Consider the following 20,045-nt stretch of genomic DNA (forward strand, 5'->3'; position numbering starts at 1 on the left):
AGTTGTTGTTGAAGCGCGGCTGCGGGAGCGCCGGCTGCACCACGTGGGCCGGACCGGGCCGGGGGCGGGGCCGAGCTGAGGGAGGACCTGCAGGCAGCTGTGAGGAGCGGAGGCGGAGGCGGGCGCGGGCGGCCGGCCATGATCGCGTCGTGCCTGTGTTACCTGCTGCTGCCGGCCACGCGCCTCTTCCGCGCCCTCTCAGGTACCGGCCAGGCGTACCGACAGACAGGAGCCCGGCCTGGGCCCGCCTCTGCGGGGCTCCGCGGGCCTGGAGCGGCGTGCGGTTGTCCGGGCCTTACGACTGCCGTGCTCCGGGCAGTGCCGACGTGTAGGGAGGCGTTCCTGAGCCCTTGTCCCGCGGGCCCCTCTTGACCCCACGAGGACTGGACCCGGCCGACGACCCTCGTGGGCGGCCCCTCCTCCCGCCTGTTGTCAGATGGCTTCCGGCCACGGTTAAGGTGGAGAGGAGCTGTGGACGGGCAGGGCCCTTTCCTGGCCCTGGGGGTGCAGAGAGATTGTGGGGTCGGTCAAGTCAGCACCCCGAGGGGTCGGGAAGGGGTAGCAGCTCGGACCGAGGCGAGTGCCCAAATTCTCGGCGGGTGAGGCGGGTCGGCTCTGGGAGGTTTATGGCCGAAGTACTAGACGCACCGGTCTTCGCCAGGTCAACTTCACACTCACCTTTCACTGCCACCTGGCAGCTCTTGCTTCTCTCTCACCGGTGTCTGGTTGAAAAACGGACGCTCAGTCAGAGACGCATTTAGATCTCAGCTTTGGAGCATTCCCGCCCCCAGCCCCGGCGGTTTAGAGGGAGATGTGCTGGGGTGGGGGCAATGCCCAGTCGATACCTCAGAGGGGGTGGCTATTTCGTTACTTTTTCATGATTTGTCTGCATTCTCAGTTCCTGGGCTTTGAAATTACAGAGGGTGTTATGCAACCATCAGTTTCTGAGATCCCATGGAACTCGCAGACTTTTTGCCTTAGATTTATGGGACAGGACCAAGAAGTACTTAGGAATGAGGGCTCCAACTGTGTATTCTGTGGTTTTCCTTTGTGGAACTTTACACAATTGATACGCAATGTATGTGTCACTGATAATATATATTTCATATAGAAATATTTTAAATTTATTTTTACTGTGTATCTGCCATTAGAATACAAACTTCAGGAGGGCAGGGCCATGTCCATTTTGTTCGCTGTATCTCTGGTGTTAACACATTGCTCGGTATATAGTAGGCACTCAATGAATTCAGGAATGTCTTGTGTGTCCATACTTCTGAGGAATGGGAAACTCCTCAGAAGTAATTGTTTTCAGAGAACTAAGGATATTCTTTTAACTATGTTGCTGTTACTCCTGGAGCTCTTCTAATGCCCTCTATGGCAGCCTTAGTGATATAGTATACTAGTCCAGAGGTTTCCAGACCAGTAGAGTCCTAAGGATCTCAGAGGAGGGCCCCTCCCCACCTACACATTACAGTAGTCCCACTTATATTTCCTTGGCATAGTTGGTTTCCAAATAAGATTTTTAAAAAACAGAAGCATTCTGCTGCTGAAAATCCACCACCACCACTGCCAAAAGACATCTGCCAAAATCGAAAGCCTCTAACTTCGTGCATATGAACCAAAGAACCTCTGCCATCTGGTACACGCAGAGGATGTTTCAAGGGGCAGATAATTAGCAAGTCCTTGAGACTAAAGCTCAATGACCCAGTCCATAGGTTTAGAGCAGGGTTTCTCAATCTCAGCACTGTTGATGTTTTGGGCCGGATCATGTGTTGTGGGTCCGTCCTGTGAATTGCTGGAAGTTCAGCAGCATCTCTGTCCTCTAACCACTAGATGCCAGTGGCACTGCTGCAGTTGTGACAACCACGGTGTCTTTGAACATTGCTAAATGGCTTCTGACGGCAAAATCACCGTGGTTAAAAACCATTGTTTAGAAGGACATAAATATGCATAGGCTCCAAACAAGATATTTGAACAGTCTTTTAATATTTGAGCCACTTTTAAGTTTTCTTGCCTTAAAAAAAAATTGCCAGTAAAATGAGTCTAGTGATTGAGGGCCAGCATCGTGCATGTCACTTGTCCTGTGCTGTAAATAAATGGCTGAGTGCGTGAGTGTGGGAGTTGTTTGCTCTCACCAAAATACTGTGCTCAGAGTTGTTTAGAGTTTTTCCCACGTTCTTTCTTGCCTGTTGGTTGTGATTTGTGGCTGCAGAAGCAAGGAGATGTCAGCTGTCTCTTACTGTCAATTGTTGGCACCTTGTAATTTATGGCCTCTGATGTGTTGTGGAATGGGAAAGCAGATAATGAAGTTTGTGAAGATTTTATTACAATAAGTAGCTTTAAGAAGAGGCTTAAGGGCCTTTGCTGAGATGTGAATTGTATAGATTTTTGAGACTGTCTACTTCAGGACTTTTTCTTTTGGAATACATTCATAGATCAGGGAATTTATACAACTAGAAAAGCTCTTAGAAATTATCTAGTTCAAACTTCGCTTGTCTCTATTTTTTTTTAATTAAAATTTTTTTTTCAATTTTTTTGAAATGAGGTCTCACTTTGTCTCCCAGGCCGGAGTGCAGAAGGGCAGTCACAGTTCACTGCAGCTTCGAATTGGGCTCAAGCAGTCCTCTCGTTTCAGCCTCCCAAGTAGCTAGGACCACGGGCATATGCCACCATACTTGGCTAATTTTTAATTTTTTGTAGAGATGAAGTTTCGTTATGTTGCCCAGGCTGGTCTGTAACTCCTGGCCTCAAGCGATCCTGCTGCCTCTGCCTCAGCCTCTGCCTCCCAAAGTGCTGGGAGCCATCACGCCTGGCCTCTTGTTCCCATTTTACAGTCAAGAGTAACTCCATCTGACTAGGGCCATTGTTCAAGGTCAGTTTTATTAATTTTGCTGCTAGATCATAACCCACAGTTCTGATTCACAGTCAAGTGCTGGTTCTAATGTAATGTGGTTCTTAGAACCGAAGAGTTTGTTAATAGTTTTAACTAAGTCATGTAAAAGGAGTGTGGTTATATGTGCCCATCTGTGTTCTAGATTATGTGAGAGGGCTGTTCTTTCATGCACTGAATATTTATCAGATCCCTGCCTTATAAATTAGTCACCACTTGTAAAGAACAGTGCCTGGCACATAGTGAATACTTTGCCCTGATTATGATGATGATGTTCAGGCATTAAGGTGGGCAGGCTCAGTGATGGTACAGTGATGAGCAAGGTGGATATGGGTCTTGCTTTTATTGGGCTTATGTTTTAGCTGGGAGAAGAGTGTGGATTGGATGACAGTCTTATAACCTGGTATTTTGGCTTTCCTCCTAGATGCTTTCTTTACATGTCGAAAAAATGTCCTTCTGGCGAAGAGCTCATCCTCCCAGGTAGAAGGCGACTTTGCCATGGCCCCTCGGGGCCCTGAGCAGGAAGAATGTGAGGGCCTGCTGCAGCAGTGGCGAGAAGAAGGGTCGAGCCAGGTACTCTCAACTGCAAGTGAGGGGCCCCTTGTAGATAAAGGACTAGCCCAGAGCAGCCTGGCACTTCTGATGGATAATCCTGGAGAAGAGAATGCTGCTTCAGAGGACAAGTGGTCCAGCAGGCAGCTGAGTGACCTTCGGGCAGCAGAGAACCTGGACGAGCCTTTCCCTGAGATGCTAGGAGAGGAACCACTGCCGGAGGTGGAGGGCCCTATGTGGGCAGCTATCCCCATGCAGACGGACCCCCAGTATGCAGACTGTGCTCTCCTCCCAGTGGGTGCCCTGGCCACAGAGCAGTGGGAAGAGGACCCGGCGGTGTTGGCCTGGAGCATAGCACCTGAGCCTGTGCCCCAGGAAGAGGCTCCCATCTGGCCCTTTGAGGGCCTGGGGCAGTTGCAGCCTCCCCCAATGGAAATACCATATCATGGTGAGTCTGACAACTGACTGAGTGAGCCAAGGGAGCAGGGTGTCTCAGGTGTGGGCAGAGCCATTGCTAAAGAGAAGATTCTATGGTAGGGAGCTCTGCCACTGCATTCTATTTTTCTTTCTTTTTTTTTGAGACGGAGTCTCACTCTGTCGCCCAGGCTGGAGTGCTGTGGCCGGATCTCAGCTCACTGCAAGCTCCGCCTCCCGGGTTTACGCCATTCTCCTGCCTCAGCCTCCCGGGTAGCTGGGACTACAGGCGCCGCCACCTTGCCCAGCTAGTTTTTTGTAGTTTTTAGTAGAGACGGGGTTTCACCGTGTTAGCCAGGATGGTCTCGATCTCCTGACCTCGTGATCCGCCCGTCTCGGCCTCCCAAAGTGCTGGGATTACAGGCTTGAGCCACCGTGCCCGGCCTTGCATTCTATTTTTCTAAGAATCTTGGCATGTAAGATCTAGAGGGGCCTTACAGATCATCTCATCCAGCCCCATGGTTTTAAAGGTGAAATAATCACAGTGCAAAGAGGTAGTAGAACATGCCTAAAGTCATAAAGCCAGGTAGGGGAAGAACTGAAAGCATACTCTAGTTGTGATTCTCCACAATATCATTTCTCTGGTGGTAACCCTAGGGCTTTCTGAGGGTAGGGATGGAGAGGTCTCAGGGCCTCTATTCTCTATCTCAGTCACAATCATCTCAGTTTTATTTGTGTTGTATATTCAGAGTCCATTAAAGTTTGAAGAAAGGCATCAATAGATTTGAAATCCACTATGCTGCCACATGCCATAGGGGAGATGGGGACACACTGTGGTTTCTAGTCCCACAGAGTCTTCCAGGTTTAGGGATCAGAAAACACCCAGGGCTGCAGTTAACTCTAGAAATGTCTTTTTAACCTCAGGTGACTGTTAAGCACACTCATCTGAGTGATTCTCCAGAGATATATAGATTTATCAAAAATGAGAGATTGTCAGCTTGCATATATGGAGCATCTATTAGATGCTAGGTACTGGTGATGTAGTGGTGAGCAGGCCAAGATCTCTGGTTTTGTGGAGCTAACCATGTCATCTGAAGAATGTTCATAGAGTGCTACTCAATTCCCTACAGAGAGGGATGGGTGACAGGGCAGATGGTAAAAGGAACTTCAGGCATAATACTACTGAGTCAGGAGTGGAGATGGTGGTGCCTCTGCATTACTTGTACTTGCCATGGAATGCTTCTCCCAATCCCTTTTCAGAAATTTTGTGGCGAGAATGGGAGGATTTCTCCACGCAGCCAGATGCTCAGGGCCTGAAGGCAGGAGATGGCCCTCAGTTCCAGTTCACTCTGATGTCTTATAACATCCTGGCTCAGGACCTGATGCAGCAGAGCTCAGAGCTCTATCTACATTGTCATCCAGACATCCTCAATTGGAACTATCGCTTCATGAACCTCATGCAGGAATTCCAGCACTGGGACCCCGATGTGAGTGAAAGGGGGAGTTGTCATCTTGCATTGTTGCTGGACCTGGGCTGTTTCCCAGCGCTCTTAGAAGATGAGTTCAACCCCATAGTTGTTCAAATGATTGGAGTCCTGTCTAGGGCTGGAGTCTGCCTGCCTGGTGTCAGTGAGTTGTTGGCAGATGCTGAGAAGAATCTCCCTAGGTATGCACTCTCCAGCACCTTTATGCAGGAAGGGAGGCTTGAGGGATTCAAGGAGCAGGAAAATCCAGTGCACATGTCTAATCTCTTCAGCTTAGGTCTGGGCCTGTTCTTGCTGTTGGTGACTGGGAAGTTTCACTGTGACCCAGCAGCTTCCTACCTGGCCTCAGGACCTGCTCCTAGAGGGTGGGGGTCACATTCCAGCACTCCAGAGTGATTGGGTTCCTTGTCGATTTCCCAGATCCTGTGTCTCCAGGAAGTCCAGGAAGATCATTACTGGGAGCAGCTGGAACCCTCTCTGCGAATGATGGGTAATGCAGCTCCCTGGGATGCTTGCCAGCTTTTCTTTCTACAGCCTTGCCTACTCTCTCCTGAAGACCCCATCCTTCCCTTTTGTCTTGGTAAACCCTCAGTTTCACCTGTGAGCTAGCTCCTTCCATGTGTGCCTGAGAAAGTAGAATTCTGCAGTTTTTTTGTTTTTTTGTTTTTTTGAGACGGAGTCTCTCTCTGTCGCCCGGGCTGGAGTGCAGTGGCCGGATCTCAGCTCACTGCAAGCTCCGCCTCCCTGGTTTATGCCATTCTCCTGCCTCAGCCTCCCGAGTAGCTGGGACTACAGGCGCCCGCCACCTCTCCCGGCTAGTTTTTTGTGTTTTTTAGTAGAGACGGGATTTCACCGTGTTCGCCAGGATGGTCTCGATCTCCTGACCTCGTGATCTGCCTGCCTCGGCCTCCCAAAGTGCTGGGATTACAGGCGTGAGCCACTGTGCCCGGCCGAATTCTGCAGTTTTAAAGCAATTCTGACATACATTGCTATTTGATCCTTGAAGTAACCGATGTGGTGAGACTGTGTTATTATTCCCATTTTACAGATGAGAAAACTGAAGTTCTGAAAATTTGTGTGACTTCCTCAGAATCACAAAGCTACAAAGCTAGTAGATGTGGAGCTAGGAATCCAGCTTGTCTGACTCTAGATTCTGGGCTCTTTTCTATCATGTTACATTGCTTCATACCCTTCCCTCCTTCCCTTCCAGCCCCTCAGTCACCTAGTTACAACTGTAAGGGGGAACCTGCTGAACCAAGGAAGTGGCAAAGGCTTCTTTATTGAGTAGCAGGAAGAGTGCCTCAGGGGCACACACTGGGACTGCTGGTGCTGGTTGGAAGGGATTCAGGCTTTAAGGACTCTGACCCATCTCCTTGGTGGGGTTTTCCTTGCAGGCTTTACCTGTTTCTACAAGAGGAGGACCGGGTGTAAAACCGATGGCTGTGCTGTTTGCTACAAGCCCACCAGATTCCGCCTGCTTTGTGCCAGCCCTGTGGAGTACTTCCGGCCTGGCTTGGAGCTACTTAATCGGGATAATGTGGGCTTAGTGTTGCTACTGCAACCACTCGTCCCAGAAGGCCTGGGGCAAGTCTCGGTGGCCCCGCTCTGTGTGGCAAATACCCATATCCTTTACAACCCACGCCGGGGTGATGTCAAGCTGGCCCAGATGGCCATTCTCCTGGCAGAAGTGGACAAGGTGGCCAGATTGTCAGATGGCAGCCACTGCCCCATCATCTTGTGCGGGGACCTAAATTCTGTCCCTGATTCACCTCTCTACAACTTCATCAGGGATGGAGAGCTCCAGTACCATGGGATGCCAGCCTGGAAGGTGAAATGGGAGAGGCCACAGTGGGGGTGGGAACATGGTCTAGAGAGAGATTCAGCTGTTAGCATCAGTGCTTCTTCTGTGGCAGGGACCTCAGTACACCTGCTCTGGCCTGTTCCTCCTTTTTCTTGTTATGTTGAATAGCTTGTACCCAAGCCTGGAAGTTAAGAATTCTTGAGTACTTCGGCATGTTGGGATTTTTTTCAGTTTTTATCATAATTCACAAGTAGTACGTGAGTATGTACTTGGAGGAACTTAAACATTATACAGTAAGGCACAGGCCTGTTTTATTACCCACATTCCCTTTCTATTCTCTTAGAGTCACATAATGACCGTTCTAAGTTTGGTGGTAGTCTTTTAGCTTGTTTTCTTTGCATTTACAGTGATATCTATGTTCCTATGGTATTGTAATCAGTGTTTACATTTGTTAAGCACTTAACTCTGTGCCATGTGCTATTTTGAGCACTTTATACTCATTAACTCATTAGTTTTCACAATTTCCATCATGGCTTCCATTTTATAAATGAGGAAACTAAAGCCCAGAAAAGTGAAGTAATTTGCCGTAGGTTATGCGGGTAGTTAGTGGTGGAGCCAGGATTTGTAACCAGGTGGTCTGGCTGCAGAGCTCTTACCCTCAAATACTGTGCTGTGATTGCTTATAACAGCCAATATGTAATCTGCCATGTGTGTTTTATAAACATGATACACTACTATATGTTTCATTTGTAGCTTGTTTTTTTCCACTCAGCAATTTGCATATGGATCTCATTCCTTCTAACTGTTGAGTGTTGATGACAGACACCTTATAGTTTTATCAGCTTGTGCTGATTTCTTTATGTCACTTAATCTCCTTGTTCGTCTATTTTGCCCCTGCTGTTTCAATTTATTGACTAACTTTTGGCAAGGCACGATGGTGGAAGGACACAAAACGATTGAATTACTGTTGTGCACATGGGATTTTATGTAAATGAGCCAGATGTGTGCAGAGAAAGGCATGATCTTGCCCTAAAGGAGCTGTAATCAAGGAGCTCAGGGAACCAGAAAAAGAATTGACTGCCTGCCACATGACAGGCACTGTTAGGCATAGTGAATGAGAGCACTTGCTTTGAAGCCAGACAGTCCTGAATTCAGATCCCTGCTCTGCCACCTTGAGCAAATTACTTAACTTTCTTAAACCCAATTTGCCTCATCTATACAATGGGGGATATAATGGGACCTGCCTCAGAGGTGTTTTTTGGGTGAATTAAATAAAATAGTGCGTGTAAAGTGTTTTCTAGTATCTGGTTCAAAGTCAGTAACTGGTAGTGATATTAAGATTCCTAACTGTACATGGTATTATTATCCCATTTTATTTGTTTGTTTATATTTTGAGACAGAGTCTCGCTCTGTTGCCCAGGCTGGAGTGCAATGGCACGATCTTGGCTCACTGCAACCTCTGCCTCCTGGGTTCGTGTGATTCTCCTGCCTCAGCCTCCTGAGTAGCTGGGATTACAGGAGTGTGCCACCATGCTCGGCTAATTTTTGTGTTTTTAGTAGAGACAGGGTTTTGCCATGTTGGCCAGGCTGGTCTTGAACTCCTGAGCTCAGGTGATCCACTTACCTTGGCCTCCCGAAGTGCTGGGATTACAGGCGTGAGCCACTGCGTCTGGCCTTTCCCATTTTATAGTAGGAGATATTTAACCCAAGAGAGTTAACTAACTTGCCCAAAGTCACACAGCTATTAAGTGGCCATTGAATTGCAGATCTGTTTTACTTCAGATGACTTATTGAAAATTTACGCCCTTATAGGGCAGGGGGATTCTGTCTATCGCTACTCTATCCCCAGCACCTAGCTAGTGTCTTTTGGCTTTCAAATATTTGTTGTTGTTAAATGGCATAAAGGGACTTGCTACACACGTTGGAGATGTGCAGATGACTGATGTTGCCGAATGTTTCCCCTACTACGTTTTGTCCGTTCCCAGGCTGCTCATTGGCTTTGACCGAGGATGGTGACGTAGATACGGTAAAGTGCTTTGGTGCTTTCCCATTTGGTTTGACCCTGTGGTTTCCCAGTAATAGGTTCAGGATATTAGACCTTGATCCAGAAGATCCAAAGATGAGGATAAACCTTTAACCATTGCAACTTAAAGCCCCTGAGAGTTGATATTCCCTGTGGAGGAGAATTGTATTGATTTTTTGGAGGTAAACTTTGGGGAACCACGTGTTCATACTCTTCGATTCCCCTTGATTCAGTCTCTTATCCTCCTCCTGTTTCATGGACATTTCAGTGTTGCCAGTGAAAAAGTAATGATTTTAATTTGGTCCTTATTTTTAACCTGCCCCTGAGACTTACATGCTTGCTTATACCATGTATGTAGTGTGTGATTGTGTGTGTTTGTATTTGTCCACATGTCCCAAAACATGGGCTGTTATTTCCTTTTTCTATCTTGGTTTCCTTATTCCCACCCTACTCTTTCCTTGCAGGTATCTGGACAGGAAGACTTCTCTCATCAGCTTTACCAGAGGAAGTTGCAGGCCCCCCTGTGGCCCAGCTCCCTGGGCATCACTGATTGCTGTCAGTATGTCTCCTGTCACCCCAAGAGATCAGGTGAGCACATGTCACATTCTTGGTTGACTGTGTCTTCATGTCCATTTTGGGAGAAAGCTGGTGTCTCAATGACAAGAAAAAGTGTAATCCCTCATTTTTCTTAGCAGATTCTTCTGTTTTCTCACTGTCCTCCCAATGGCCGTCCAATAAAATGGACAACTTTAAATCACAGCCATTGGAAAATCTCCTTGTCTTCTGAATCCTTCCTCTGTGGATCTATGCTGGAAGTTGCTTGGTACTAAGGAGGTCTCAGCATGTTGCTTCATCTTCTTTCACTATATGGCTTTTCCTGGTTTACAGAGAGACGCAAGTATGGTCGAGACTTCCTGCTACGTTTCCGCTTCTGCGGCATCGCTTGCCAGCGACCAGTAGGATTGGTCCTCATGGAAGGGGTGACAGATACTAAGCCAGGTAATGGAAACGAATCCCAGTTTCTTGGTCTCCTTTCTTCTTCACTCCTGATGTTTGTCAGTTATGTGGTTTCCTGCTCTTTTCTAAGTATAATTCTTAGAGATTCGCTTCTGGTAATACGTATACTTAGAAGGAAGCTCAGTTGAGTTCAGTGGCCATTGCATGGATGTGCAGTGTGATAAGAGCACCAGACCAGGAATCAAGACACCTGGGTTCTAACTAGCTTTGAGAGCTTGGGTAAGCCACTTAACCTTTTTAGACTTAAGTTGTTAATGACTAGCATGTGTACAGCATATATAGGGGAGAAGTTATACACGATGGGGCTTTGAAAATCATAAGGTGACAGTGGTTCTGGTTTTAATAAAAGTTGATCCTACTGAGAAATTTCAGATTGAATGTAGCAGCGTATACTTGACATTCTCCCCTTCTTGTCTCTGAAACCACTTCAAAGCAACAAGGAGAATGGAAAAAAGAAATGTAAACTCCATTGTAGACAAAACTGAGAGATTCGAAGATATCTGACACCAAGAACCACAACACGGAAGGAATGCCTGCAAGAAGCACTGGAGATCGTGCAGGGGTGCTAGAGGAAGTATAGAGAGACTTATCTGGGGGATATGTGGATCTCAGAAAGAACTAGCTGAGTACTTTTTTCCATCTGGAGCATAAAACCGAAATCCCCTTTTTTTTCCAACAAGAATAGAAAGCACAGGTCACGATAGGAGAGTCTCTGGACCAATTTTGATCATATGAGGCAGTGGAGGAGGGACTGATCAAGGATCAAGCTGTATTTCTGTTAAGCAATTTGGTCAAGTGGTAGAGAGGGTAGATAAGATACTTGTAGAGCTGCATATCTCTTTTGGCTTGGGAGAGAAAGATTAAAAGGATGCCTACATAACCCTGTGTCAAAAAGAAAATTCCTGTTACTTGAAATACCCAGTCCTTCCCTTATATAAACTTTGCACAAATAACTGGTGGAGAAAAACCTCAACTAATTCAAAGCTGGGTTATCAAAAAGGAAGAGCATGGAATCTGTACTAAAATACTACAAGAAAAAAGGAACAGAAAAACAAAAGGCGGATAAAGAATGTTTAACTTCAAAGATAAAAATAATTGCCATGGAGCTTATAGAAATTATGATTACTTTCTCATGAATAAAGAAGTTGTCTTTATTTTTATTTTATTTTATTTTTTTATGACAGAGTCTCACTCTGTCACCAGGCTGGAGTGCAGTGGCACCATCTTGACTCATTGCAACCTCCGCCTCCTGGGTTCAGGTAATTCTCTTGCCGCAGCCTCCTGAGTAGCTGGGATTACAGGTGCACGCCGCCATGCCTGTCTATTTTTTTTTTTTTTTTTGATTTTAGTAGAGATAGGGGTTTCACCATGTTGCCCAGGCTGGTCTCGAACTCCTGACCTCAGGCAGTCTGCCTGCCTTGACCTCCCAAAGTGCTAGGATTACAGGCGTGAGCCACTGCCGCCCGGTCAAGAAATTGTCTTTATGAAAGAAAGAGCACAAAAATAACTGCCTATAAAGTAAGTTCAGGCATGTGGCAAAGCATCAGAAGATGAAATGTAAGCTGCAGAGCTCAGAAAAGAAGTGGAATAAAACATAAAAATATTACAAAAAATAAAGACAAAATTGTATGCAGCACAAGTAGGAATAGATACTGTTGAAAACAAGGTAAGAGACAGGCCCGGAAATCCGAACAAAACAAACAAAAAAAACAAAATGAGAAGTAAAAGGTTAGAAAGGATTAGAGAGAAAATGACAGTAGTGAAAGATAAAGGAGATTTAACTTATACATAATTGGAGTTCCCAAAGAAGAAAGCCTATAATATAATAACACAGAAAAAATATTTAAAGATAATTATTCAAGAAAGATTTTCCCAAAGTGAAAAGATGTGAATTTTCAGATTGAGAAGACATGTGTCCCAGTAAAAAATGATAAAGGAGCCAGGCACCCTGGCACACACCTATAATCCCAGCATTTTGGGAGACCAAGACAGAAGGATTGCTTGAGCCCAGGAGTTTGAGACCAGCCCGGGCAACAAAGTGAGACACCGTCTCTACAAAAAATCAAAAAATTAGCCAGGCATGGTGATGTGTGCCTGTGGTCCTGGCTACACAGGAGGCTGAGGCAAGAGGATTGCTTGAGCCCAGGAGGTCAAGTCTGCAGTGAGCCATGTCCGTACCACTGCACTCCAGCTTGGGTGACAGTGAGACTAAAGATGTAGGAGAATTAATACTAAGACATTCTAGTGAGGTTCCTGGAAGTCAAAGATGAAAGAGTCTTTTGGGCAGTTAAAAGATTGAGCTACTTTGAAGTCTAGCAGTAATGAGGTTGACCTCAGACCTTTTTTTTTTTTTTTTTTTTTTGAGACAGAGTCTTGCTTTGTCATCCAGATTGGAGTGCAGTGGTGCTATCTTGGCTCGCTGCAACCTCCGCCTCCTGGGTTCGAGTAATTCTCCTGCCTCAGCCTCCCCAATAGCTGGGACTCTGGGCATGCGCCACCATGCATGGCTAATTTTTTTGTATTTTTAGTAGAGATGGGGTTTCACCATGTTGGCCAGGCTGGTCTCAAACACCTGACCTCAGGTGATCTGTCCACCTCAGCCTCCCAAAGTGCTAGGATTACAGGTGTGAGCCAGTGCACCCGGAAGACTTCAGACTTCTTAATATTGACATCCAACTCCAGAAGACAGTGGATTAAGGTTTCTAGGAAAGAAGATATAGTTCAAGAATATTATACTCAACTAACAACCTTTCTTCAAGAAACTACTAGAGGAGTAACTGAAGGCAACTAAGCAATGGCTGAGAAAACTATAGTAAAAGGACTGCTGATTAACGCTGAATTTATTTTCTTCTTGCAAGAGTTTAATTTGAATTGGCATTTTTCACAGAGCAACAAACATGTCTGTGGCCCAGTTTAATTTTAATTGCAAAGTGAAAGTATTATTACAGCTCTGTCAATAGCAATAGTAATAACAATGATGGCCACCCTGTATTGAGTGAACCAGCAGGTACAGGAACTGGGATAAGTAAATTCTGTGTCAGTCAGGTTCAGGCAGAGGAGCTCAGTGTTTTAGGATTACAAAAACAGTAATAGGATCTCACTTAGATAATTTCATATTAAGAATAGGTTATTTAAATCAGTGATGTACTTGAATGAAACATAAATAGTAACAAAATTAAACCAAGAACCTTTAAAATATATACTGACAATCACTTTGTAGGTAGAAAAGACTCATTCTGTAGTGGCAAAATAGCCAGTTCCCCAACGGTGCAAAATAACAGTAGTATTTTGAAAATTGAGATTAGATTTGGGTAAACACACTCATTCTCCACATACTCTGAATGTACCCTTCTGTTTGTTCAATGCTCCTACCCAGGGCTGAACAGGCTCTTGATGAATCTCTTTTAAAGAGTCTAAATCTAATTTTTTTCATGACAGAGCCTCATTGTTTGACCCAGGCTGGAGTGCAGTGGTACAGTCGTGGCTCACTGTGTAGCCTTGATCTCCCGGGCTCGAGTGATCCTCCCACCTCAGCCTTCCCAGTAGCTGGGACTATAGGCACATGATACCATGCCCAGCTAATTTTTGTAATTTTTGTAGACACGGGGTTTCACCATGTTGCCCAGTCTGGTCCTGAACTCGAGCTCAAGCCTTCCTCCCGACTCGACCTCTCAAAGTGCTAGGAGTATAGGAGTGAGCCACCACGCCCAGCCAACTATCCTTATTTTAAAAGGGCCATGAATGGAGTACACGGAGATCTTAGTGTGTGAGTTCATTTTTTCTAGAGGCTCTGTTTAGATATGCTAACAATATTTCCAGTTCAATACCAGAATCATCCAACCCAACTGTGCATTTCAAAACATGACAACTTAACTGTGACACTAGCTTGAATGGGGAGCCTCTGAGTACAGAGGAAGATTCAGTGCTAGGTAGTGATGGTTTGATTTTCCCATAAGCTGACATTACATTGTACTGGAGCATTCTGCGCCATCAATGTGTATAATAAAATACATTGTGATTTTTACTATTTCCAACTCCCTTTGTTTTTGTTTGTTTGTTTTGGTTTTTTTTTTTTTGAGACGGAGTCTCACTCTGTCACTCAGGTTAGAGTGCCGTGACACAATCTTGGCTCACTGCAACCTTTGCCTCCTGGGTTCAAGCAATTCTTGTGCCTTAGCCTCCCAAGTAGCTGGGATATACAGGCATGTGACACCACGCCCAGCTGGTTTTTGTATTTTTAGTAGAAACAGGGTTTCACCATGTTGGCCAGGCTGGTCTTAATGATCTACCCACCTTGGCCTCCCAAAGGGCTGGGATTACAGGTGTGAGCCACCAGGCCCAGCCCCCAACTCCCTTTGTAATGGAATAATTTGTTAAAAGCGTATTTAATTTTTAAGTTCTCCCTCATTGTTAACATTTCTATTATGAATGATTTCTTTTTTCCAGTATGGTTCTTAAAGATACTGTCTTAGTCCATTTGGGCTGTTGTAACAAGATACCATAAACTGAGTAGCTTTTAAACAATAGAAATTTATTTCTCATGGTTCTAGAGGCCGGGAAGTTGAAGATCAAGGCACTGGCAGAGGCTGGGTACAATGGTTCACACCTGTAATACCAGCACTTTGGGAGGCTGAGATGGAAGGATTACTTGAGTCCAGGAGTTTGAGACCAGTCTGAGCAACATAGCAAGACCCTGTCTCTACAGAAAATTCAAAAAGATGAGTTGGGCATGATGGCATGCAACTGTAGCCTTAGCTACTCAGGAGGCTGAGGTGGGAGGATCACTTGAGCCCAGAAGTTTGAAGTTACAGTAAGCTATGATTGCCCCACTGCACTCTCGCCTCGGCAACAGAGACCCTGTCTTTAAAAAAAAAAAGGGGGCACTGGCACATTTGGTGTCTGGTGAGGGCCTGCTTCCTGATTCATGAGCATCATCTTCTCAGTGGTGGAAGAGGAAGAGGAAAGGGGTCTCTTTTGGGCATCTTTTATAAGATCACTAATCCTATCTGTGAGGACCCCACACTCATGAGCTAATCACCTCCCAAGGTGCCAAGTGCCACCTCCTACTGTCATCACCGTGGGGGTTAGGATTTCAACATACGAATTTGACACAAACATTTAGACCATAGCAGACGTTAAAAGGAATTACTGTGTTTTCTTTCTCATAGGCACTGGCCCATTACACTGAATCTTGGAGCTTTAAGTCTTTTAACAAGTAAGAGCAAACCATGTGCACAATTTAGCACATTACAGAAAAGGCAATTGCTAATGAGTGATTTTTGTAAACTCCTAGTTGACAAACTGACCAGAAGGTCACATAGTCACACAGCAAAGACTAAGGCTATCTGGTCAGTTTTCTTTTTCTTTTCTTTTCTTTTCTTTTTTGAGACAAAGTCTCACTCTGTTGCCCAGGCTGGAGTGCCCAGAGTCTCACTCTGTTGTTCACTGCAACCTCTGTCTCCTGGGCTCAAGTGATTCTCCTGCCTCAGCCTCCCAAGTAGCTGGGATTGCAGGTGCGTGCCACCACGCCCAGCTAACTTTTTGTAGTCTTAGTAGAGATACGGTTTCACCACGTTGACCAGGCTGGTCTTGCATCCTCGCCTCAAGTGATCCCCCTGCCTCAGCCTCCCAAAGTGCTAGGATTACAGGTGTGAGCCACTGTGTCTGGCCTATCTGGTCAGTTTTCTAAGCAGAAAAGTTAATTTTAGTTTGTTTGTTTTTTAACAAGCCTACAGCTAACATCATAAAAGAGCAGGAAAGTCCTAAGTCCAGCTTCTCTACTGCCTGTTGTGTGATACAACTGAGGATCCTCTTCCCAAGTACTTGTAGAGGAACTTGCATGTGTTTGGCTGCTACTATTGCTGAATGGGCCCAGGAAGAGGCTGGAGCTCATGTAGAGGCAGCAGCTCATGTGACCTGGAGCAGAGTAGATGGAAGCCTTGAGTCCTGTATGACTGCCACAGCAGTGCTGTTTGTTCACAGTGCTGCATGGTAAAAATGGTGTCTAGGGAAATCATGTTTAAGATCCTGCAGGTCACTGTGATTTTGTGTGTGTGTGTGTGTGTGTGGCATATTGTAATGATAAAGGATGTAACTCAAAGATACTAGTGTTAAGAATGTTTATGCTCCAAATAACATTGCATCAACAATCACAAAGTGAAACCATAGGCTGTAACATGGAGTAATAGACAATAACTAAAGGTAGAAGGCTTAATTGATCTTTCTGAGTCTGCAGTAGATCAGGTGGATAAAAGATGACTAAGAATATAGAATAACTAAGTAACATGTCGGATGATAAATCTGATTCATATATATCAAACACTGAACATTGACAGCAGAGAGGACATTTTCTTTCTAAGAATTCGTAGGAAATTCTTAGGAATTGATCATATATTAGATCATAAAGCACATGCAATAAACATGTAAGTTAAAATTGAAAAAGAGGCTGGGCACAGTGGCTGACGCCTGTAATCCAGAACTTTGGGAGGCTGGCTGAAGCAAGTGATTCTCTTGAGTCTTGGAGTTCGAAATAAGCCTGTGCAATGTGGCAAAACCCTGTCTCTGCCAAAAATAGAAAAATTAGCCAGGCATGGTGGCATGTGCCTATACTCCCAGCCACCCAGAGGCTAAGGTGAAAGGATGGCTTGAGCCTGGAAGGTCAAGGCTGCAGTGAGCTGTGATCACACCCCTGCCTGAGTGACAGAGCGAGACCCTAGCTCAAAAAAAAGAAAAAGAAAAAAAAATACTGTGAACTGGACATTTAAAAAACTTTTTGATCAAAGAGGAAAATTTAAACTGAAATTGCGGAATATCTAGAAAATAACAATAATGAAAATACCTTTATATTTCTTGGATATAGCTAAAATGGTGTTCAGGGAAAAATTCATATAATTACATAGAATATTTAGAACCATAGAATGATATTAATAGATATGAAGGGATGAAAGTGAATTAAGGCACCCAGTTCAAGAAATTAGAAAAAAGAGCCGGGCGCGGTGGCTCAAGCCTGTAATCCCAGCACTTTGGGAGGCCGAGACGGGCGGATCACGAGGTCAGGAGATCGAGACCATCCTGGCTAATACGGTGAAACCCCATCTCTACTAAAAAATACAAAAAAACTAGCCGGGCGAGGTGGTGGTGCCTGTAGTCCCAGCTACTCGGGAGGCTGAGGCAGGAGAATGGCGTGAACCTGGGAGGCGGAGCTTGCAGTGAGCAGAGATCCGGCCACAGCACTCCAGCCTGGGCGGCAGAGCGAGATTCCGTCTCAAAAAAAAAAAAAGAAATTAGAAAAAAGAAAGAAACTGAAAGCAGAAGGAAAGAAGATTCAAATGGAAATAATTTTAAAAACAGAAAAATGGAAGAACTCATAAACCCTTAAGAGTTGGTTGCTTGGATGAAAAACAGCTGTCAATTAAAAAAGCTCATTAGCTAACCTATATAAGGGGGAAAAGAGGAGCAGTAACAAGCATCCAGATGCAGAGGAATCAAGACTCACAAGGGTTTTTGTTGTTGTTTTTGCTCAACTAAGTGCAAAAGAAATGGAAAATTTGGATGGCATATAAATGTAATTTACTAAAACTGATTCCCATGGAGATTGTCTAAATAGACTAATGACCATGGGGTGAAAAATAATAGGAAAAGTTCGCAGAGATACAGTCCCTCAGAAACACCAGGCTCAGATTGATAGGGAATGTCCTCAAACCTTTCAAAACATATATTTCCATTATTTAAATTGTTACAAAGTACAGACAGAGAGAGGGGCCAGGTTATTTTTATGAAATAATATTGACACTGACACCTGACAATAAATACGCAGAAAGAGAAAACTACAGATTCTAAGGTTCTCCACCTATGAATATTGATGCAAAAAAATTTAAATGGAAGATCAGGAAACAAAATCTAGTAGCACATTGAAAGAGTAATATACCATGACCAACTGGAGTTTATTAGAAATATAGGGATAGTTCAATATTGAGATATCTATTAATATAATTTTATATATGTGTGAAATCTAAAATATATGAAACCTGTGCCGTTCTCTGTGTAGATGTTGAAGAGACATCTGTTAACATTCAACATCTATTCTAGATTCTTTTAAAACGAACCCTCTTAAATTAAGAAAAAAATGGATAATTTCTTACACCATTGAAATATATTTATTTCAACTCCAAACAGCATCTTGATTAAAGAAAAAAACTCTAACAGCATTCATGTTAAAGTTAGGAACAAGACCAGGACAAGACTATCGTGATTTAACTGTGTTTGGAGATACCAGCCAACAGAATTAGAAGTCGAAAAGAGAAATATAGCAAAATAGAAGTATAACAGTGGAAAGGAGGGGGTATATTATTACTTGCTGATGATATTGTTTTAAAACTGGTAATCCAAGAGAATAAACTAAAACAGCATTAAGCATTGAGATAATTCTGGAAAAAGCTGGGTACAAAATTAATGTGCAGAACTTAGTAGTGTTCCTTTATAAAGATACATGTTTATTAAAAGATATAATGAAAAAAATACACTGTGTAAGAACAACAAAAAATATATAGAAATCTAACAGGAAGAATATAAGGCATATAAAGGGGAATTTCTTTTTTCTTTCTTTTTTTTTTTTTTTTTTTTGAGGTGGAGTCCCGCTCTGTTGCTCACACTGGAGTGCAGTGGCACGATCTCGGCTCACTGCAATCTCTGCCTCCAATGTTCAAGTGATTCTTCTGCCTCAACCTCCCGAGTAGCTGGGGTTACAGGCACCCACCACCACGCCCGGCTAATTTTTTGTATTTTCAGTAGAGACGGGGTTTCACAGTTTTAGCCAGGATGGTCTCAATCTCCTGACCTCGTGATCCGCCTGCCCCAGCCTCCCAAAGTTCTGGGATTACAGGCGTGAGCCACCGCGCCTGGCCTAAGTGGGTATTTCATTTCATCTAAATTATCAAATATATTGGTGTGAAGTTGTTTGTAACATTCCCATATCCTTTTTTTGAACAGCTTTATTGAGATGAAATTCACATGTCATAAAATCCTCCCATTTTAAGTGTGTAATTAATTGGCTTTTAGTATATTCAGGGTTGTGCGACCATCACCATGATCTAATTTTAGAACATTTTCATCACCCACAAAAGAAACCTTACACCCGTGAGTCACTTTCCATTCACTTCTCCCCTTGTCAAAAATCAATTGACCATAGATGTATGTATTTCTGGACTCTCAGTTCTGTTCCCTTCCTGTCTGTGTCTGTCCTTATGCCAGAACCACACTGTCTTGGTTACAATAGTTTTGTATATAGTAGTCCACCTTCTCAGTGATTTTGCCTTCCTTGGTTTCAGTTACTCATGGTCAACTGAGGTTCAAAAACATTAAGATACTTTGAGGGAGAGAGAGACCACATTCGCATACCTTATTACAATATATTGTTATAATTGTTCTATTTTATTGTTATTGTTAATCTTTTAATGTACATAATTTATAAAGTCAGCTTTATTTTAGGTATGTTTAGGAAAAAACAGTATATTTAGGGTTTGGTACTATCCATTGTTTCAGGCATCTGCTGGGGGTCTGGGTATGTATCCCCCATGGATAAGGTGGATTATTGTACTTTTGAAATAAGGATGAGTAAGTCCTCTGACTTTGTTGTTTTTAAGATGATTTTTGTCTCTTCTGGGTCTCTTGCATTTCCACATGAAATTTAGGATCATCATATCCATTTCTGCAAAAAAAAAAACAAAAACAAAAACCTAAAAAACCAACCAGTTGGGATTTTGATAGGCATCTACAAATCTTTCCTTTCCTTTCCTTTTTCTTCCTCCTTTTTCTCCTCCTCTCCCCTTTCCTCCCTCTTCTTCCTTCCCCTCCCCTCTTCCTTCT

The 20,045-nt window shown here is 44.1% G+C and overlaps 1 protein-coding gene across 1 annotated transcript in view; it reads left to right on the forward strand.

Moving 5' to 3' along the window:
* Positions 1 to 20,045, forward strand: part of ANGEL1 (angel homolog 1) — a 26,516-nt gene continuing 6,471 nt past the window's right edge. Inside the window, exons 1-7 of the mRNA XM_023184593.2 lie at positions 1 to 202; positions 3,315 to 3,890; positions 5,117 to 5,343; positions 5,761 to 5,830; positions 6,735 to 7,168; positions 9,629 to 9,752; positions 10,053 to 10,163. Of these exons, the coding sequence (XP_023040361.1) occupies positions 139 to 202; positions 3,315 to 3,890; positions 5,117 to 5,343; positions 5,761 to 5,830; positions 6,735 to 7,168; positions 9,629 to 9,752; positions 10,053 to 10,163 (1,606 nt within the window). The 5' untranslated portion in view covers positions 1 to 138. The remainder of the gene's footprint in view (positions 203 to 3,314; positions 3,891 to 5,116; positions 5,344 to 5,760; positions 5,831 to 6,734; positions 7,169 to 9,628; positions 9,753 to 10,052; positions 10,164 to 20,045) is intronic.

This window comes from Piliocolobus tephrosceles, chromosome 6 (assembly GCF_002776525.5).
Source record: "Piliocolobus tephrosceles isolate RC106 chromosome 6, ASM277652v3, whole genome shotgun sequence".
In the NCBI taxonomy this organism is placed as follows: domain Eukaryota; kingdom Metazoa; phylum Chordata; class Mammalia; order Primates; family Cercopithecidae; genus Piliocolobus; species Piliocolobus tephrosceles.